Consider the following 22,253-nt stretch of genomic DNA (forward strand, 5'->3'; position numbering starts at 1 on the left):
ACCCCATGGGTAGCTCGCCTTCTACGAAGGCGATCGATGGTTTACACCTCCTCCACCCTCTCTCTCTCACCCTATCTATTAATCCCATACTAGTAGATGTTCTAGGACTCACTGTTCATTCCAAATACAAGTACACATGCTAGATCTATGGCTAGTGATTCTGTTTTACGTCTATCATCCTCCAGTCCAGCACGTTCCATCGCTTCCTATGACACAGGTGATGATCATTCGGTACATTACATTTTCACCGCTTACCTTAGTCTGCTGGATTTTGTTGCACAGTGAGATGTTCTTATCTGATTCAGCTGAACAAAATTCATGGTTCCTTCTTACAGCTGAAGAACTAGGCTATGACAGGGAGGTGCTTCAGGAAGCTTACGAGTTCCAACACAGAGGTAACATCCTTGTCAAACTAAAACTTTAGCACATGAAGGATTCAATAAACAGATTTCGACCTACCATGCAACCAACCAGGAACTGAAGCGTGCAAGATACCATCGCCCTGCGTCACCTACAAACTCCTCCTGCAACGTATCTTCTGAGGAGCCCTTTTACCTGCTTCGAGGTATACCCAAGACTGTGCCTTCGTCCTCCTGCCAACACAGTTCTACCAACACTATATGCACTGACGTTTCTATATGCACTTCACAGATTGCTCACCCGCCCGTAGCTTCGAGTCATATCGAAGCTGGCACCTCTACTGATGTTGTGAAGACCGATGAGATCTCCGAACTTGGTGTTGCTTCCCTTCGCTGTGGCTTTTGCCTGTGAAGTATGTTGTGTTAGAGCGTCCCAGAAGCCCTGCTCGCTGGTGACTTGACCCTAGACTCTCTTATGTATAATTAAGTGGAGCCTGAACCACCCAGATGTATGCCTGCCTGATGCCGTGCCAGACTATTTATGTACAATTAAGTAGAACCTAAACCATCGCACCGTATGATTATCTGATGTGATATCTAGCTCATGTCTGGAGATCCTATATGTATCGTCTATTATACCTACTGTGCCTTTATTTTGCGATGTTTATGTTAGAATACCGACTTTGGCCAACACTCGCGCGCATGGGCGTGCGCAAATCACTAGTACTATATTCATTACCGATTGTTTGCTGCACCAATGTGATATTTGGGTTGGTGCCATTAAAGACACAACCACAATGATGTTTCCAAACTTTCAAAGCCACATGGATCTTGAGGAATGATTGCAATAATATAGTGACACATGCAATCTATTAAGGATTAACTTGATAGTTGGAGAGCTTTCCTTGTCCAATGATCTGTTGGATTAACTCGAATAATTTTTCCTCATGCAGCAATAGGAAAAGTCATTATATAGTGATCACATTAAGTAGAGCGACGTGAGTTTTCCTTATGAGAGAAAAGTAAAAGTGAGTGTGTGGATGCGACAACGAAAAAGGTAGTTGCGACAGTAACGGTTGCGTTATATTGTAACTCTGATGACGCTAGAGAATTCAAAGTAGTATCGAACTATATTAGGTAGACCGTTGTCGGTTGGATGTGTCAACGTGACGAATGAAGAAGGCAACAATAGAAGTAAGCAAACACAACATTTAGTGTAACATGCTAACAACAAATGACTATGTTTTATCTCTAGTGAGCGATCCCCTAATTCAGAGTGACTTCCGACCAATTAGCCAAATTGCTTTCAACTTGGCTGCTTTTTTCTCTTTCCCATATAGTGACACATGCAATCTATTTTGGATTAACTTGATAGTTGTAGGATTTCCCTTATGCAATGATCTCTTGGATTAACTAGAGTTTTTCTTGGCGCAACGATCTCTTGGATTAACTTGAACATAGGAAAATACTTCTTATACAATGATCATGTTAAGCAGAGTGGGCTCCGTTTTCCTTCTAAGAAAAAAGTAAAGTGAGTGTATGGATGCGACGACAGAAAAGGTAGTAGAGCAATTATAGATGTCGGGTTGTAAGAGTAACGGCCGCATTATATCATAACTCCAGTGACACATTAGCGAATTCAAAGTGATACCAAACTATGTCAGGTAGAGGGAAGTGGGCTGGATGTGTCGTCGTGAGGCAACAATAATTGTAGTAAGCAAATATTGACTTTAGTGTAACAGGCTAACAATAAACGCCATCTCTAGTGATGCAATCTCCAAATTCAAAGCAACTTTTGACTACTTGACTAAATCCCTTCAACTCGGCTATGATTTTTCTCGTACCCATATCTATTCACATGCACATATTGCATATATATATATATATATATATAACAATATATATACAGAGAAAACGTGTCCTGGTCTTCTGTAGAGAAAAAGAAGACAAGAAAATTCTTTGCAATGGGTATAAAATTATCTCGATTACCGCGTAGCACATTCATCAATAGATCAATAGATAAAATGAAATAACCTAAAAACTGAAGGGGTGGCAGTGAAAAGATGGCCGGAAAAAGAAAGCTGCACGACGCAGGATGCAGTTGCAGCAGGCAGTCCCAGCGCAGCGGACGGGGCAGTACAAAAAGCCCCCCAGATCAATCAAAGCGGGCGCACGAGCCAAAGCGTAAAGGCAAAGCACCGTTAATTTCCCGGAAAAGGGAGGGGGCTAAACACAAAAAAAAAAAATCACCAGTACTGTACTACGCCACCGCCCCCCTCCTCCTCCCCCCTGCTCCCCCACCTCCCTCCACTCCCGAAACCCTCGCCACCGCGGCGATCACCGCTCCCCTCGATGCTAGCGGCGCGAGAGGGCGGCGAAGCGCGGCCTGTCGCTCCCCGGTCCGCGCGCCCGGGGCGGCTCTGAGATCCCAGAGCTTGTCTCGGGCTCCCTGCCAAGCGCAGCCGAGCACCGCGCCGGCGCCGCCTTTCGCCGCCGCCGCGTGGCAGTTCCGGGCCGCAGGCAGGGCGCTGTTCTGCTCCGGGTCTACTGGAGCGCGGTTGGGATTTTTTTGGGTTCCTATACTTTGGGGGCGCTGGTAAGTAACCCGAGCTTTCTTGGATGGACTCCCTTCTTTAAAGATCGTGTTTTCTCAGTCAAGACCGATTCTTTCTGTCTTTTCCTCGTTCTTCATTCATTTCGTCTTTGTCTGCCGCGTGGTACTGCTGCCGTAGTATCTAGTAATCCAATCCATCCCTCCATGCTTCAGCTGGGTTTATCCTTCTTCGTCTTGGGCGCGCAAGAACGACATTGCTTCGCACAATAAGGCTTCTGGGTGCAGTTTGGTTTCCAGAACTTTTGGGGGTTCGAGTGAACCCCCACATGTGCCACGCCAGGTCAGTCCCTGCTCCAAATTTATTCCATTTCCCCTCTAGCCAGTGACTTCCTGTTTGATTTCTTGGCAAGCATAAGAACTGATCAATCAATCCAAAATTTCACAGAAAATAAGGAGAATAAGGCGGCTCTCTTTCATGGGGCAGCCAGGGATGGATTCTGTCCCAGGGAAGGAGAGCAACGGTATTGCCCCTAACCTCAATGGGGGCGCGTCTCCAGCGAAGCAGCAGTTGGAAGGGAAGGAGGCATTGCGGTATGCAAACATCCTTCAGTCGCGGAATAAGTTCACTGATGCGATCAACTTGTACAACATTGTTCTTGAGAAGGAGGGCACCAATGTGGAGGCCCTTATCGGGAAAGGGATTTGCCTCCAGGCGCAGAACCTACCAAGACAGGCCATTGAGTGCTTTACAGAAGTTGTCAAAATCGAGCCAGGAAATGCGTGTGCTCTTACACATTGTGGGATGGTTTACAAAGATGAGGGTCACTTGGTTGAAGCAGCAGAGGTATTTTCAGGTCTCGTTATGTGCATTTCCTATTCTATCTGTTGTATTACTGATCTTTTGAATTGCAACGCATGACAGAAAATATAAACCCTGTTTGCATTATGTTATTGCTATGAGTGCCAGACTTGATGGAATGTTATATGTAGTTTATGTGATTTTGAAGGCAAATATGCCAGTTTTAGACTTAGTACTACAGTCCTCTAAATTTAGTGCCATTATCTTGTTTGTACCTTAACTCTGTTCTTTTCTTCCATGTCTACCTAATTAAATGAATTAACATTAGCATATTGCCTAATTAAATGAATTAACATTAGCATATTGCAAAAAAATATCAACATGCTGCTCTTACAGTTTCTGTTAGTTTCTTGTATTAGCTTCCTAAATGTCTCATTGAAAATTATAAAAACTGGGACAGGCATATCAAAAAGCACGGACGGCAGATCCTTCCTACAAACCTGCTTCGGAACTTCTTGCTATTGTGTTGACTGATCTTGGAACTAGCTTGAAGCTTGCGGGTAATACAGAGGAGGGAATTCAAAAATATTGTGAAGCTCTGGAAGTAGACAACCACTATGCGGTACCATCATCACAGCAGCTTGTGTCTGTCTTGCTAATATTATCTTTCTATGGACAACTCTATATTGTTGTGATGCCTTAATCCAATTCACGCAGCCGGCTTATTACAACCTTGGAGTTGTTTATTCGGAGATGATGCAATTTGAAATGGCTCTTAGTTGTTATGAGAAAGCTGCACTGGAGAGACCATTGTATGCCGAGGCCTATTGCAACATGGGAGTTATCTATAAGAATCGGGGAGATCTAGAAGCAGCAATTGCCTGCTACGAGAAGTATCTTTTTTTTTTAATCACATCAAGTACTCTAGTTTTCTGAGTAATATACACCAGTAACATGTTGAAGACTTGAAATGCTCCTGCCATGATCTTACTGTAATACAGGTGCTTGACTATTTCCCCCAACTTTGAGATTGCTAAGAATAATATGGCAATAGCACTAACTGACTTGGGAACAAAGGTGCAGACTTTCTCCTTACTATTTAAACTAGCTCAGAATATTGTTTTTTCTTGTGTGTGCTGTGTTCATCCTAGTGGTTGCCATCATTTTATTTTCTTTGTTTTTGTGCAATTCACAAGTTTGTACTGATCATACCAGATTGCATTGAACTGTAGCTCCACTACTCAAGCCTCGTGTAAAACAAAAGTCTTTCTGTTCTTATCCCTTGCCCTTATTGAAGCAAACATAACTATTAACAAGTGCTTATCCACTCATATTTAATTTCAGCATGCTAAATTTGACAACACAGAAATAGTCTTGACCACCCTTTGGAACATCGCCTATGCAGCACATATTTCAATTAGGCTGCGTTTGGATGTAGATATTCGGCCTTAGACATTGGAATTTGGAATTGGCATTGAATAGCTACAAATGCTGCTGTTTGGATGGATGTAGAATTGAGATTTGGCATTGGAGACCCAATTCCCTGATATTGAACTATACCTGGAAGAGGTCTATCCCAATACAGAGTGTGATCCCTCCATATTGAGTGGAATTGGACCCGACGCTCAGCACATCCACCGTCGGCCATCTCCACCTGGGCGCAGAATCCCCACCTCCGCCGCGTACACCTCCATCGTCCGTCGTCGGTCACCTCCACCGCCGGACCCCACTGCCGGCGCCCAGGGAGAACGAAGAGGCATGCTCGACAATGGATCTGGAGGCCAAGCACGATTCCTGACGACGTCTCTGTCGAGGACGAGCGCTTCTTCCTCAAGTCCGGCCACCGCCGAGGTGCTGGAATCCCCACTGCCGGCGGCCTGTAGCCGGGGATCTGGGATCCTCGTCTCCTTCCTCAAGTCAGGCCACATCCTCAACGTCAGCGACTTCCTGGCCTTGGCGCGACTCCACCAGCGGCGATGCCGTAGGGCCGTGGGCCTGTGTCGGGGTGCGGCGTGCGGAGGCCGCCGCTAAGCAGCCGCAGCAGCCAGCAGTTCGCAGGCGAGAAGCGGACAAATCCGCCCCTGGCAGCAGGCGAGCAGGGCATCGGTGGCGCAGCGCACAGGCCGGCTCGAGCCTCCGAGCTCCGGTGGGCACCAAGCAGGCGAAGCAGGCCGCGAGTCGTGGAGTTGTCGTACCTGCGTAGCCGGACATGTACCCGGAGTCCCGATTGGGAAAGAAGACGCGAGTCAATTCAATTCCACTAGATGTACATCCAAACATTTATTTGGTATTTGCCCGTCCCTAGATTCCAAATAGCAATTCCATCTACATCCAAACATCTGATATGGTATTGTAGCCCATTTCCAATGCTAGTCTGATTTGGTATCGGTACCCAATTCAATGCCAGCCGTCCAATCATCCAAACGGACCCTTATAGTTTTGATGAAGTTCTTATGTATGAGGACGAGCATTTGTTGGTGATTGATTATTGGCACATCTCTTGTGATTGATTATTGGCACATCTCTTGTGTTTTCACTTACTATTTAAAACATCGGAAATCCTCAGGTAAAAATTGAAGGTGACATCAATCAAGGTGTGGCATATTACAAGAAAGCTCTGTTCTATAATTGGCATTATGCTGATGCCATGTATAATCTTGGTGTTGCATATGGTGAAATGTTGAATTTTGAGATGGTTAGTTATAAGCTAATCTCTTTAATTGTTCTAACATCAATGTTTACCTTTAGCTGAAGATTACATTTTTCTGAATGATGTGAAGGCCATTGTCTTTTACGAGCTTGCTCTGCACTTCAATCCTCGCTGTGCGGAAGCATGCAACAATTTAGGAGTAATATACAAGGATAGGGATAACCTTGACAAAGCTGTTGAATGTTATCAAGTAAGTGAAACTAATTTTGCTCTTGTGTTCAGGTTTTTTGTCGGCAAATATTAATTTGTTTTCCTTTTTTTTTTAATGTCTTCAGATGGCACTGTCAATTAAGCCACTTTTCGCCCAGTCACTAAATAACCTTGGAGTTGTCTATACTGTTCAGGTCTGTCCTCTGTTATCAAATTTCTCTTGCACAACTGCTATTTTGTTTTTCTGGTTACTTTGCTCTTTTAGCCCACTCAAATATGCATTTATTATATAGGGTAAGATGGATTCTGCTGCAAGTATGATTGAGAAGGCCATACATGCTAATCCCACATATGCTGAAGCATATAATAATCTAGGTAATGAATAACCAGCCAATGCCGTGTGAATGCTTAAAAGGTCATGGTTGATATATAGTTTTCTGCTAAGAGTTATCTTGTAAGATGTTGGTGTGTCAATGCCTTTCTGCTCACCTTTTTTGTAATAATATTGTATTTGTTTTTCAGCTCCAAATTGCAAGATAACTTAATAAAATTATTTTATCAGAGTTATTAACTGTCTTTCATCATTTTTGTCATCCTAGGTGTTCTTTACAGAGACGCTGGTAGTATTACTTTAGCAATTCATGCTTACGAGAGATGCCTTCAGATCGATCCTGATTCACGAAATGCTGGCCAGGTCCTCAATTATGCTCATTAGAATTTGTTTTTGGGCTGCTTTATGTTGTAATTAAAGATTTGATTATACAGAAATTCTCACCAGTAATTCTTAAATAAGCTTGCCCAGTTTGGGAAACAACCATAGGTAGATGTTGCACATTTGAATAATCATACTATCACATCTTTATCATTCTGGAATGAATTTCATTACTTAAACTTTGCTCTTGGTGGAAGTATCTGTCTTGTTACTTTTCTATAACTTTTGTAAAACCTATGGTTTATATATTTTCAAATGGCTGGCCATATTGCTTAAATTTGTCCCCTTATGTGACAAATTTGCACGCGAATTCATTTTACAGAACCGTTTGCTTGCAATGAACTATATTGACGAGGGCTCTGATGACAAACTTTATGAAGCTCACAGGTCATTTTATTCATATTTACAATACGCTTGACATGTTTATGTTAGCATTGCCTTTGTTTCCATGAGTTAAATATCAGCAGGATTGTTCACTGTCTTTTATTTGTTTTAAAGGGAATGGGGAAAACGCTTTATGAAATTGTATCCACAATATACAAGTTGGGATAACTCAGAAGTTGCTGATCGCCCATTGATCATCGGTTATTTGTCTCCTGATTACTTTACTCATTCTGTGTCCTACTTCATTGAAGCTCCCCTTACACACCATGACTACACAAATTGCAAGGTGGTTGTCTACTCCGGTGTTGTAAAGGTATAGAAAACTGTTCCTTTTCCTCTTACCTACTTTTCTGGATTGTACACACTTTAAGCCATTATTTTTTTAGGTCACTTTCTTTATTAGGAACCAAAATTTATTTTGAAGTGTAGAAATGATCCCTTTTTTAATCAAAAGATAAGCTATATTTAGTGACCTTTGTCCATTTTTTTGAGCAGCTTCATGGTTTCCTTTGTCCTTTTTTCATGACACTTTTGTCTGTTTTGTTTAATCATTTGTCACTCACATTTTCTTTCATTGATGATTATTTAGGCAGATGCCAAGACACTTAGATTCAAGGATAAGGTGTTGAAAAAGGGTGGATTATGGAGAGATATATATGGTATTGATGAAAAGAGGGTTGCTAGCTTGGTAAGGGAGGATAAAGTGGACATACTTGTGGAACTTACTGGTCACACAGCAAATAATAAGTTAGGAACAATGGCATGCCGACCTGCTCCTATTCAGGTAGTTCGACACTCCATGATGCATATCTCTTTCCTCCATTATTTTCAGAAATGTTCTGGTTCATTCTTTATCTGATGAGCAGGCTTTGTTTTAACCTTGATCTGTATGCCCTCGCAGGTTACCTGGATTGGCTACCCCAATACAACAGGTTTGCCAACAATTGACTACCGAATCTCAGACTCATTGGCTGATCCACCTATTACAAAACAAAAGTAAGACATGCTCATCTTGCAGTTACAGTTATTCCAGCATGTACTTTTCTTATCCTCAGACATGTAGAAGCTCATAGCAGGAATTGTCTGCAGGCATGTTGAAGAGTTGGTGCGCCTTCCTGAAAGCTTTCTTTGTTATACTCCTTCCCCGGAAGCTGGGCCCATTTGTCCAACGCCAGCAATTTCAAATGGTTTCATCACTTTTGGGAGCTTTAACAATCTAGCAAAGGTGATAATTATCACTTGAAAGATTTGCTTTTCTGCTGATTCACTCAATTAGTTTTATTTTCTTTACAGATTACACCAAAAGTATTGCAAGTTTGGGCCAGAATATTATGTGCCGTCCCTAACTCCAGGCTTGTGGTTAAGTGCAAACCATTCTGCTGTGAGAATATAAGACAGAAATTTTTGTCCACACTAGAGGAGTTGGGTTTGGAGTCATTACGGGTTGATCTGTTGCCACTCATCCATCTGAATCATGATCACATGCAGGCGTATTCCTTGATGGACATCAGGTGAGCAGTTGTGTCATACTGTCATTGGTTGTAGGCTGAGTTTATGGTAGTTTTTTTTTCTCTGAAACAGCATCTGAATGTTTTTCTTTGTTTTTGCAGCCTGGATACATTTCCGTATGCTGGTACTACGACTACATGTGAATCTTTATACATGGGTGTTCCATGTGTTACAATGGCTGGTGCTGTCCATGCTCATAATGTTGGTGTTAGCCTGCTCAGCAAAGTTGGTAAGTTGCTACATTTTCATCTATGTGTAGAGGTTGTATCAAAGGTTCACTTTTCCGTGGCCTGCTTTCATTTTTGTTATACTTAGCATGTATTATCTGAACAAGATAATGTTTTACTAAGATACTAATAGTTAATAAATCTTCTAGCTATCAAACAAGGCCATTTTCCTTCCACTGCTAAATGGTATTTATTATCCAAATGGAACTATGGTCTATGGGTTGACGTTTTGTCTTCCCCCCCTCTGTTGTAGGGTTGGGGAGGCTGGTTGCCAAAACTGAGGATGAGTATGTAAGCTTAGCGTTGGGTTTGGCATCAGATGTGAATGCCTTGCAAGAACTGAGAATGAGTCTCCGGGAGCTGATGATGAAGTCACCCGTCTGTGATGGAGAGAAATTCACCCGTGGCCTGGAAGCTGCATACAGGGACATGTGGCGCAGGTATTGTGATGGGGACGTACCATCTCTCAGGCGCTTAGAACTGGAACATCCTGTTGTAAATAAGCCAGACTCGGACAAGGCCTCCGAGAAGCTTGCAGATCTGAAAGCACAGAGAGCATGCGTGACTGTGGAGGAAGATAAGAAGCCCCCAATAATGGCGAATGGTGTGAGATCACCCGATTCACCTGCTCCTGCAAAATGTGAAGCAAATGGCAACAGCAGCCAATGACCAAGAAGACGGCATGCTCCATTGATGCAGACCAATACTGATATAGTGTAGGTTGATTGATGTGAGTTATATCTGTGTTTAGAGGGAGGGAGAGGAGGGTAAAGGTCCGGGTGTCTGATTTATTGACACTTGCGGTTTGTGACTCGTAGGCAAATGTAAGATAATTAAATGTGGGTACAAGCTTATAGAGTTTGATTTGTAGACCTTTACTCCTGTGTAGGTTCATGATGTGGTTACTTCAGTTGCAGTATTAGAAACAGGACAAAGGCGCTGGTTGTATATGTAGCAGAAATATGACAGTGAAACAACTTGAAGAGTCTATTAACCGAGGCAGTTCCAACAGGATGTCATTATGCTATTTTACTTCCTTTTTGTGGGCATCAGTCTCTCGTACCTGGTAATTTATGAGGAGGTTTGCTGGTTACTGACCAACACGACGGAGCAGCAGCCGCTGCTACCTCAACGTTGGGGTGGGGGGTTCAAAATAACCGCAAACTGTACCACGCGACTGGTTGCGTGTGCAGAGCGCGGACAGTGCGTCCCACGAGCCCATTACCTTGGTGATGGCGTCGGAGACTCGTCGGTATTAAGGTTCGAGGGTTACGGGATCTACTTATCGACGTTGTGTGGGGATGGCGGTGGGGTTGGGTGGGGGATGGCGGTGGGGACGGTCGTGGCCGAGTGGTCGCGGACAATCCTGTGATTAGAGCACCTCCAACAGCACCCTAATATCATTCATCATCCCTACAAAACTGTCAAAGAGATGAGTCTTTTTCTATAAGTCAGCACCCCTTAATAGCTCTTCATTTTTTAGTGGCCACCAATATCTCCTCCATCTCTTCTCAAATAAGAAGAGTTGCATCTCCTCCAATGAGCTAGGGCCTACACCAACTGCCACTTTTATCTCCTTGAGCACATGTTATCAGCCGAATTGAGCATGCCGCCTCCAAGCTCTCCGACCACCATGGCCATCTCCCTCAGAGCTCCCAGACCGCCATGGCCACCACAGCTAGTCATGTGCCCGATCATGCACCTTCACCTCCTGAAGCATGTCCTCAGCCACAATCATGTGCCTGGCCATGGACCTTTCTTCACCTCCTCGAGCATGTCATCAGCCACAGAGTCATGTGCTCGGTCTATGGGCCCGGCCTGAGCCTGCTGGGCTTGGCTCGACCCGTGAGTCTTAGTGAATAGAGCCTGGGTTCGTGTTCTCGTGCCTAGAATTTTTTTCCTCCACATGAGCCCAACTAAAACATTTATTTTAATTATCTTCTCACTGAAAATGCACAAGTGGCCCACCCAGGCCCAGGCTTGACCCAAAAAATCTGACCCAACTCGTCTAGTGGGATGGTCACGGACAAAAAAAATTCAGCCCGAAATTGCCAGGTTTTTTTTCAGCCTGCCCTACAAAATGCCAGGTCAGCTAGAGTCGAGTCCTTGTTCGCCGCCAAAGGGGGAGAGAGGAACTGGACCTAACATATAGGCCCTACATGTTGGTCCTTGTCAACATGAAGTTAGCAACACATTGCCACATCAGTCTAGGAAGTGGGTTTTGGACATGTTTGGACTCAAATAGGGCCCAGAGGCAGGCTTAGGATCCCAAATCAGTGTTTTTTCCTTGGTGTTTAGGGAGACGAAATAGCATTTCCTGAGTTGGAGGATTTGGATGACACTCCCTGCTAAGTCTGAGGACCGCTAATAAATTTTACTCTAAAAGATATATATTTTGACGGTGCATGAGACTCACGTTAATTGTCCATCCCATAAAAATCTGATGATTTAGAACAAAAGGTGCTTTTAGTTTCACAAATGCATCCTCTACACTCTATTTTTTCATCGCATGCTTTGTTTTCACCCAAACACAAGCTTTTCGAGCCTTGGTATATTTATCTTTGCCCAATTTATTTTTGTGCATCAATTGAGACCTCGTTCTAGTTGCCGCGGAACGCTGTATAAATTATTCAAAAATAAAATTAAGAAAGCATCGACGAAACGAATCTTAGACTAGACTAACATAGTATCAAAAGAAGCCAGCATAACAAATGATGCAACGATTATTTAACTATATATCTTGTTAATCAGTACATTATTCTGCTCGATGCTTAGGGTTTAAGATCACAAAACCTCTTATGTGGCTAAGTTAACATCAGTCGTTGACGTTGCCTTTCCAAGAGGAGATGGTGCTGGCGGACATATAGGGTTGCACACAGGGCAAACCTGCTCGCACTGTTCCTTTGTCGTGTAACAAAGATTTTGGTTTGTGCAGCAATAACAACGCTTGAAGCTCCAAGGTGTACAACAGTTGCTGACACAAAATTTCAGATAGACCTTCCTATTACCTAATGAGATGGAGCTAACTGCAGGAAGTGCCATACACACCAAACACATAATGGACATAATGATTAGATGTACGGCAGGCCACCAGCATCGTTATCCCTCATATTATTAGGGCCCGTTTGGCATGGCTCCGGCTCGTGAAAAAACAGCTCTGGCTCTGGCTCGTATGGAAAAGCAGCTTTTTCTGACTCTGGCTTATTTTGTACGAAAACGTTTGGCAAAACGGCTTCTCCTAGTGTAAAGAAAATGTGAAATGTCCAAAATACCCTCTTTTTTTTCTTTTTTCTTTTTCTCTTCATTTTTCTTTCTTTTTTTTCTTTTTCTTTCCTTCTCCCTTCTTTTCTTCTCCTTATCCGAACGGCCTCACTCCTTACCGGCACCCACTCCCTCCATCCATCTCTCTCTCTCTCTCTCTCTCTCTCTCTCTCTCTCTCTCGGGCGTAGCAGGAGGCCGGCGGGGCGGAGCTCAAGGCCGGCGGGGAGGTGGCGGGGTGCGTGCGCGGCGCCGCTGCTGCTGCTGCTGCTGCGGTGCGCGCTTGTCATGGCGTGCGTGGGCGGCGCGCTGGCCGTGGACGCGCAGGGCGCGGCGCTGCTGGCGTGGAAGCGCACGCTGCGGGGAGGCGCGGAGACGCTGGGGGACTGGAGGGAGTCCGACGCGTCGCCGTGCCGGTGGCCACATCCCGGCGTCGCTCGGGAACCTGACGTCGCTGCAGGAGCTTCAGCTCAGCATGAACAAGGTGTCCGGCCCGATCCCGGCCGAGCTCGCGCGCTGCACCAACCTCACCGACCTCGAGCTCGACAACAACCAGATATCCGGCGCCATCCCCATTGAGATCGGTAAGCTCACGGCGCTGGGAGGCGGCCGTCGGCGCGCGGCGTCGGGGAGCCGGGGACAGGGATGGAAAGTGACGAGCTCGAGCCGGAATAAGCCAGTATTTTTGGCTTCTCGCGTGGGGAGGAACTGAGTCACCGGGTTTTGCGGGGCTTTTGCCGGCTTCTTGCCGCAAGCCGTTTTGCCTGTCGCCGTTTGGCAGGGCTTTGCCCGAAGCCGCTCGAGGAGCCACGGCAAAAGCCCTGCCAAAGGGGGCCTTAGAGTGACAGAATTGATAGAGCGAGATCAATGGTTGTGCTTTCTCAAGCCTTAAGCCTACATATATATAGAAGAACGTCCATATTATATACATATATGTTTATTAGGGTGCCCAACCGACAGGAGTAGTTAAGCACGGATGAACATTGCTTAAATAATTATAACGATAGTAGGAAATAATAGATATAGTCCAAATTTAGTCTCTACATGTAATTTAGCAACACTATATCTTTTTCAAAGTTAATTACTCCAATCCAAATTATCATCCTCTCAATAAGGTGGTGTTTAGATTCAGGTGTAAAGTTTTGGAGTGTCACATCAGATGTTACATGGGGTGTCATACGAGGTGTTCGGATACTAATAAAAAAACAATCGCGAGACGAATTTATTAAGCCTAATTAATCCGTCATCAGCACATGTGTTACTGTAGTACTTTATTGTCAAATTAGGGACTAATTAGGCTTAAAAGATTCGTCTCGCAAAGTAGTCACAATATGTGCAATTAGTTATTTTTTTAGTCTATATTTAATACTCTATGCATGTGTCCAAACATTCGATGTGATAGGGTGTAAAGTTTTGGCGGAGGAACTAAACAAGTGATAAGTTAGTGATCTCATGTACTAACATGTTTTTTTTGGTGGGTACTAATCTCCAGCTATAAATATTAATATATACACTTCATCTTTATGAAAGGTAATTGTTCCGTATTACTATATCTCCCGTTGTAACCTTTTTATTAGTGTCACAAATGCATCCTCTCCACTCACATTTATTCATTTCATGTTTCTTTTAAATCTCAAGCAAAAAAATTATCTTAATTTCTTCTCTCCTTGCTCTACTAACATTTGTTTTTCAACGTTATCAGTTAAGTCTTTGTGCTGGTTGCTGTGAAAGGTCATGCACATAGTGGTTTTATAATTCAGTAAGTTTTATTTAGTGCTTGTCCAAGGTTGCAGAATTTATATAGGATTTTTTTGTCCGTGGGACACTCTAAAAGCATGTTTTCGTTCATACAATAGCTTCTAAAAAAAATCCAGTGTTGTTGGTTGCCAAAACACAACCCCAAATATATGTTGAGCTCCACAAAAGGTATCCACTTAGTCACCAAACCTTCTCTGGCATAGAGTTGGGCTTGCCATCAAGACTCCCGCCAACCAAAAATAAGTGCGACAAGTCACTAAGATTTGGCACTCGTTGCCCGACTCTTCCGATCACCAAGGTTCTTCCCACTACAACTTCTCCACCTAGGAGGGGCTATCTTCGCCCCCCCCCCCCCCCCCCCACACACACACACACTAAGTCACCGCCACACCTACCTTAGAGGGTCATCAATACTACAAGAGAGTCATGAAGACTAAGTGACGAGTATATGCCCACCGACCGAAGAACTTGGCCATAGCACCCCTAAGCCCCCAACTAGCGACACTCAAGCGAGCAAGTGGACTCTAGGGCTATAACCAAGTTAGATGGATGCTCATGGGTCTTGGCTCGAGGCCCATGGCCCACCACCTAGTTGAAACCGACTGATGGAACACTCAGGCAAGAACTCTGGTGAATGGAGCTAGCACCCCTATTGCAAAGCCAAACGCTTGGGCTTAGGAAAACGATCACCATCACCCGACTAGACGTAGTGCTATTGCCTAAACCAGTATAAATTCTAAGTCACCAAGTGCTAAGCAATTATCTGAACGAAACATGCAAATACAAATTTACTGGTCGGCGGTATGAAAAACCGACAAGGTAAGCTAGGTAAGGGCTGTCACATGTTTCTCGATGTCTTCAAGCTTCGGATGGCTTCCTTCGCTACTCGCTGGCAGCTATGTTCTAGGCGGATGCATCCGATTTGAGAGCCTCGAGTTCATTGTCGGCATCTGGAGCAAACCCCAAACGACAATTTTTTTTTTTGAGTTGGGGGACCTATATGTCACATGGAACTAAGTTTAGGGATCTCTTGCTAAGTTCGAGGACCGCTCATGAATCTTAGAGAGATATATACTTTTACCGTGCCTAAGACTTGTGTGAATTGTCCGTCCCATAAATTCTGATGATTTAGAACTAAAGGTACTTTTATTATTTTCACAATGCATCCTTTTTATTCTCATTTTTCATCGCATGTTTTGTTTTTATGCCCAAACAAAATATTTTCTAGCCTTGGTGTTATTAGCCTCGTTCTATTTATTTTTCTGCATCAATTGAGGCCTCATTCTAGTTGGTATTCAAAAATAATATTAAGAAAGCATTAATGAAGAACGAATTTTAGAGTAGAAATGTTGAATAACATAGTATCAAAACAAGCATTGATGCTTTCTTGAACCTGTGCGCCCTGATAAAGAAATCATATAATCGTCGACGCCAAAACAGCCAGAGACTGAGAAGTACCTCCATATCTTCCTGCAGAGATGAAATCTGATTGTTACGGACCCTGACGGAATCACCTGATTGTTGGCAGGATGATTCACCGCAGCGGGCGGACGGTCTTTTCACTTTCTTCACCTGTCCCCTCATGGATCAAAGAGCACGTATACTGGACTAGCGGATCTGCAGACCTAGGAACCCTAATCGTTTTAGATCAAATGAAGGGGACAACTACTGCGTTCGAACTTGGAAGAGTAGCAAACAGGAATGCGGCCGTGAAGAAGGAGAAGTAAACCCAAGAGAGAACAGTGAATGCCAGGAGCGAAGGTGAGGGAACAGTTGAAGAAATAAACGAGGATAGGATGGGTGAAGGAAAACAATCATAAGTTTGAGCCAGAGCTTTTCGGTCAGAGTTTATCAGCTATGATACAATATTTTCCTCTTACGATAAACTAGCACTAGCCAAGCTTATCAGTCCAGAAACCAACCAGCGAACAGGCTGATAGCCGAAACATACGACATAGTAATCACTGCTACAGATATCTTAATGGAGGCATACAAAAACAATTAATGGAGGTGGGCAACTCAAGCGCCTCTAATAAAAAACCTCGGTAAATCATGAACTACCGAAGCGGTTGGTATGCCCGCCTCCATTAATCAATAAAAAACAAAAAAAAATATCCAGCAAGCACGTCGATGAGGCCCGTTGAGCCCATCGACGAGTTCACCGAGCTCATCCGCGCATGTGCCGCCGCCACCCACCGGATTCGCGTGTGCGCCGCCGCCACACCATTGCTTGAGCCAGATCCGCCTCACTAGTGCCTAATCTGCCGCCACCAAGCTAGATCCGCCACGCCCGTACCCGATCCAACGCCGAAGGGAGGAGAGAGAGGGTGCCACCAGCGTCGAAGGCAGGAGAGAGAGCACCGTCGCCACCGAAGCCTCGCCCCGATCTAGAACCATCGTGCCACCCACGAGCCACATCCGTCACGACGCCCACGAGCCGGATCCGCCACGCGCGCCTAGATCTGAGCGTTGGAGAGAAGAGGGAACCAAATCTGGGTTGTGCCCATAAGGCCGCCGAGCTCGCGCCACCATTGAGATCCACGCCGCCGCCACCGTCGTAGTGGGGGAGAGAGAGGGGCGCGGTCATAGGAGGCGACGCTAGGGGAAAGGGAGGGCTCGGGGGATGGAGAGGGTGCGGGGAGAGGGAGGGGCTGAGGTGCCACCACGCGTCCTGCCGCCACCTCCCGGCCCGCCACCGCCTGCAGAGGTAGGAGGAGGAGAGGGAGGAGGAGAGGGAGAGGGAGCAGGCCCTAGGAGGGAGTCGGAAGGGGAAGCGTCGCTCTCGGCTTAGGAGGGAGAGGGAGAGGAAGAGAGGGGTGTGCTCGGTTGAGTGAGTGAAGGAAGAAACCCTATCTTCCTCTATTTATATCGAAGACGGCTATCGGGCCTCGCCTGGGCCTGTTGGGCCTCGACCTTTTTCGAAGATGTGCCTTTGAAAGGTTCTAATGGCTAGAGGAGTGAATAGCCTATTAAAAATTTCTACAACAACACTTAACAAACCGGTTAGACAATTATGAGGCCAAGCAAGTGTTGCGCTAGCCTACTAAAAATGTAAGCCACCTACCATAATTCTAGTTTCTATAGTTTCTAACCACACAATGGCTATGTCACTACACTAAGTTAGTGTGCTCTCAAAAGCTAACTAAAGAGCCACATTAACCAAACTAACAAGCTCTCACGACTAGCTACACTAAAGAGCTTGACAACTAGTTTACGGTATTGTAAAGAGAGAGAGCAAGATAGTTATACCGCCGTGTCAAGGAATGAACCAATCAATCACAAGGATGAATACTAATGAAGGCCAATCACCTTGGAGTGTTTAGATAGTTTTGGAACTGGCCGACCATCACATCAAGGAGAAATATTGGGCGAACCCATGCTACAATAATGTTTCCGCAGCATACTCCAATACTACATGCAGAGAAACTCAACCACGAAGGTACAATCTACTCATCAGGTAGGTTTTCAGGTCAGGCGGATCGAGAAACGAGAGTCATACAGGCCGGAACTAGCTGTATCTTTCATCTTTTCCCAAAGGTCCACGCAACTTACATGAACGAGACCATTATTAAGCCTAAACCAACATTCGAGTTACATCTGGACGATGCTTCAATCTTTGACGATGGCTCGCAAGATTTTCACTTCATGGATAGGCCTGAAACCAACAAAGGTAAGAAAGTTCAGCAGACGTAAACAGGGATCGGATTCAGACATCATAGACCAAAACATGAGGTTTTCACTATGTGACCAAAAAAAGGAGGAACGTGGTATTCCTGAAAACAGGGATATAGTTTGCCTACTATATAGACTAGTGTCTAATCATCATGCATCATACAATACATCCAATGCAACTTCCAAATCAATGGTTGTAAGGGTGCAATGCAGGCATATCTTCTTCTTCAGTAAGAAATCAATTGTGCCATAGTGCTCATTCAAATACACAGGCAAAAACAAACACATATCATGAAACTTGTCATGCACAGTTGCACACTATATGCTGCGACCTGCGATGCACCTATGCCAATGCCCTAAGTAAAACCTTATCTTCAGTAGAGATCAGATGCAAAGTTTACCTGTCATTTTTGTCAGTCTGCACACTACCAAGGCGCTTAACAATTTCCATTCCTCTGCATACCCTCCCAAAAATTGTATGTTTCCCTGGAACATTACATCATGTTAATTGTATGAAACTGCAAGCATAGTAAATGAAGAAAAGTCCATCCCAAATGCTATTTATCTATCCACCAATTCAGATTTGACAATTGACATTTCAAGAGGGATGAGCTACTAACGTTGAATATATCAGATGAAAAAAGTAGTGGGAAGTAAAAAAAACAGTTAAGTAGTCATCACGATCTCTAGACTGTTTGTATTAAGCACCGATGACTTATGTCTTTCAAAACTTTTAAATTTAATTAACTCAGTTTTAGTCAACATTGCTTCTCTATAGTTTATCAGCTTTCTTTATGGTCCCATTCTATTAGAAAGGATCAAAATAGTGAAATGTCTTTTTTTTACAGCTCATATGCGCACACTACCAAAAAAATATATATACTTAATCAGTTAGTCACCATGTTTTCAGCACGCAAGTGAAAAGGTTGACACAGGTCAAAGAAATCAGACAAGAAAAAAGCAGACGCCTATCGTTACCATCAAGTGACTGACAAGGCGCAAGAGTTATGAAGAACTGGCTTCCATTCGTATTTGGACCAGCGTTCGCCATGGACAGAATTCCAGCCCCGGTGTGCTTCAACTCTGACTTTATCTCATCCTCAAACTTTGCTCTGCAAAGAAAGCAACAGCAGCAAGAGCACCAATTTTAGACAGGATCACAAGTTCACAACTAAAGAGAAAGAATAGCAGAGACAGTTTCATCTTACAGCTGGCCCTAGAAAAGAAACATCTTACCAGCTATCTAGCAAATTAGCTTTTGACCAAACTAGCAGCCAAAAAGCAGTAGTATTAGTTAATCTTTCCCAACACAAGGTATGCTAATGCTCCACCTATTGCTGTTGTAAGATAGCATTCACTCGACTAATGTGACGATGCAATCGTTAATTGAAAACTAACACACATAGATAGCACGGCAAAAAACAGTGGGAATATGGCCACTGAAATGTTGTACAAAAAGAGTAACTAATCCTTCCCAACACTATGCTTTATACTCCATCGAATACTGGGTATACACATCTATTGTTGCTGCAGGCTAGCATTCAAAATCAACAATGCAAACAACATAGTCGTTGATTCAAGAACAAATCAAGGGGAGTGAACAGACTGCTCACCCATATATGGACTCGCCACCTCTGCCGGTTCCAGTAGGATCCCCACCTTGCACAATGAAATCCTAAGCAGGCACAAGAACAACACCCACTCAATAAGTAACCAAGATCAGACAACACAAGCAGGAAGAAACTCAGGAGATACCTTGATGATGCGGTGGAAGATGACGTTGTCGTAGTAGCCGCGACGCGCGAGCTCGACGAAGTTCCGGCAAGTCTTGGGCGCGTGCCTGTAGTACATCTACGGATCGAGTAGGACCATCAGCATCAATCAATCATGAAGTAGAAGCGAAGGGCCCAGCGCAAAGGGAGAGGTGGAAAGAGAGGGGATGCAGCCGAGGGGAGAGAGAGGAGGCACCTCGACAGTGACAGCGCCCATGGAGGTCTCGAGGGCGACCTCCGGCGTCCCGCCGTCGGTGCTACCCCACATGATGGGCAGGGCCCTGGCACGGCAAGGTGGGCGGCGGCGGGTGGAAAGCGCAGGGGACGGGAGACGAGAAGCGAGGCGGGTTCGTCTAGAAGGCAGAGGAGAGTACAGGGGGCTTTGGAGATATTTCGCGGACATTACAGAAACAACCCTGAAGTTGTGCTGTTCTTATATCCACCACTTGCCGTTTTCTAATATCTACTCCATGCATTCCAAACTATAAAGTTGTTTCAGATTTGATTAGGATTATAGAAAAAATGCATAAACATCATGTGTCTGTTTGGTAGAGTTTCACTCCCTAATTCTTAGCTCCAGCTCCTTGATTCTCTAATGGAGTGATTATGGTGAGAGAGCATATGCATGTGGAAAACTAATTTTAAATTGATTTTGGTAGTGATTGAATATGGAGCGGTGAGGAGTGATTTTTTCGAGCTTCTAGTGAAAATAAAGAAGTAATTCTTGTTTGATCCCGCAAGAATTTGTGCATATTTTTGTTGTGTGATTGAGGAGGAATGATTCTCATGGAGAGCTGCTCCAAGAAATGTTGTCAAATGACACCTGTAACATCGAACAAAATTTGTTAGACAAAATACGAAATATATTTTGATAATGCATTTTTTTATATTATATATGTTAATGTTTTTTTATAAACTAAATCTAAGTTAGACAAAAATAACTTAAGACTATATTGTGTGGTGCACGAACAAAAAGTGCGCATAAATTATCCAATTTTATTTTGCAGTAAATTTCATATAACTTAGTCTGCTATACATTACATAGTTTTTGAACTCCAAATTACATTGAATCGATCTACAAACCTCGCCCCTTTTTCCTATATATGACTTGCCTCACAAGCTTGCCCTCGCGACACAGTGCTACCTTGGGGTATCCCCTGCTCCTCTACCATCTCATTGAAATTTTAGATAGAGAGCTCATGGTCGTAAACCTGCTTGCACTTTGACTTTTTTGGCCTCTGGAACTTTGGATTCTTTACTTCGGTCGTGTCCCTAGTTTCTTATAGAGTGGTTCATTCGTTGGTAGAGTAACTCGTTGAAAAGTCCTAATATGGTTAGAGGGGAAGTAAATAGCTTATTTAAAAATCTACAAACCAACTAGAGCAATTTGATTAGTATGACAAATAGTGAAATACAAACTTACTCTAGCTCTACAAGGGTTGCAAGCCACCTATCCAACAATTCTAGTTACTATAATCACTAGGTACACAAATGGCTAAGTCACTGCTCACTAAGACCTCTCAAACTTGCTACACTAAAAAGCTCCACTAGATGAACTTAAGCAATAAAGCAAGCTCTTAAATCTAGCTATACTAAAGAGCTTGCTATAACTAGTTTACAGGAATATAAATGAGAGAGTAGGGTGAATATACCGCCACGTAGAGAAGTGAACCAATCATAAGATGTATACCAATTCAATCAATAGGAGAATACCAAAGGGTAAGAGACAACCAATTTTTCTCCTGAGGTTCACGTGTTTGCCGGCACGCTAGTCCCCATTATGTCGATCAACACTTGGTGGTTCGGTGGCTAAGAGGTATTGTACGAACCTCATCCACACAATTGGACACCATAAGAATCTAACCACAAGTGAGATAACTCAATGACACGAGCAATCCACTAGAGTTACATTTTGGCTCTCTGCTAGGGAAGGTACAAGACCCCTCACAATCACCGAAACCGACCACGAACAATCATCAACTCGTGCCAAAGCTCCTCCACTGCTCTAAGCCGTCTAGATGGCGACAACCACCAAGAGAAATAAGAAATCCACAGCCACAATGATCCTCAAGTGCCACTATATGCAATCACTTAAGCAAATGCACTTGAAATCACTCTCAATCTCACTGTGATTCTGCCTCACACCCCACTGTTAGCACCGTGGAGTGGAGATCATTATTTAGTAGACCTATTCCTGATAGGGCATGACCTTAACTATGTGCTATGCCTAAATCGGCTATTTTAGCCGATATCGAGTGCTTTTACACATGCAGTTTGCGTCACACGATCATTGAAGTAAAGATAGGTCAAAAGATGTGTTAGCCCCATGATCTTATTATTGTATTACGGCCTGTATAATTCTGCCTCATGCCCCACTGATATTAGTAA

The 22,253-nt window shown here is 44.0% G+C and overlaps 2 protein-coding genes across 2 annotated transcripts; one reads left to right on the forward strand and one right to left on the reverse strand.

Moving 5' to 3' along the window:
- Positions 1–2,622: 2,622 nt before the first annotated feature.
- LOC136477063 (probable UDP-N-acetylglucosamine--peptide N-acetylglucosaminyltransferase SPINDLY) lies at positions 2,623–10,423 on the forward strand. The gene is made up of 19 exons (XM_066475075.1): positions 2,623–2,955; positions 3,127–3,253; positions 3,359–3,757; positions 4,173–4,334; positions 4,430–4,605; positions 4,714–4,789; positions 6,279–6,407; positions 6,493–6,612; positions 6,698–6,766; positions 6,866–6,947; positions 7,172–7,266; positions 7,607–7,671; positions 7,783–7,981; positions 8,258–8,452; positions 8,570–8,664; positions 8,758–8,893; positions 8,962–9,179; positions 9,279–9,406; positions 9,658–10,423. Exons 3-19 carry the CDS (start codon positions 3,389–3,391, stop codon positions 10,071–10,073), a joined length of 2,730 nt encoding a protein of 909 aa, XP_066331172.1. The 5' UTR covers positions 2,623–2,955; positions 3,127–3,253; positions 3,359–3,388; the 3' UTR covers positions 10,074–10,423.
- A 7,314-nt stretch (positions 10,424–17,737) lies between these two features.
- LOC136473056 (peptidyl-prolyl cis-trans isomerase CYP18-2-like) lies at positions 17,738–20,227 on the reverse strand. Its single transcript, XM_066470755.1, has 6 exons — positions 20,062–20,227; positions 19,849–19,944; positions 19,707–19,768; positions 19,072–19,205; positions 18,495–18,579; positions 17,738–18,076 (listed from the first exon to the last, which is right to left on the reverse strand). Exons 1-6 carry the CDS (start codon positions 20,131–20,133, stop codon positions 18,031–18,033), a joined length of 495 nt encoding a protein of 164 aa, XP_066326852.1. The 5' UTR covers positions 20,134–20,227; the 3' UTR covers positions 17,738–18,030.
- Positions 20,228–22,253: the final 2,026 nt, after the last annotated feature.

This window comes from Miscanthus floridulus, chromosome 8, assembly GCF_019320115.1.
Source record: "Miscanthus floridulus cultivar M001 chromosome 8, ASM1932011v1, whole genome shotgun sequence".
In the NCBI taxonomy this organism is placed as follows: domain Eukaryota; kingdom Viridiplantae; phylum Streptophyta; class Magnoliopsida; order Poales; family Poaceae; genus Miscanthus; species Miscanthus floridulus.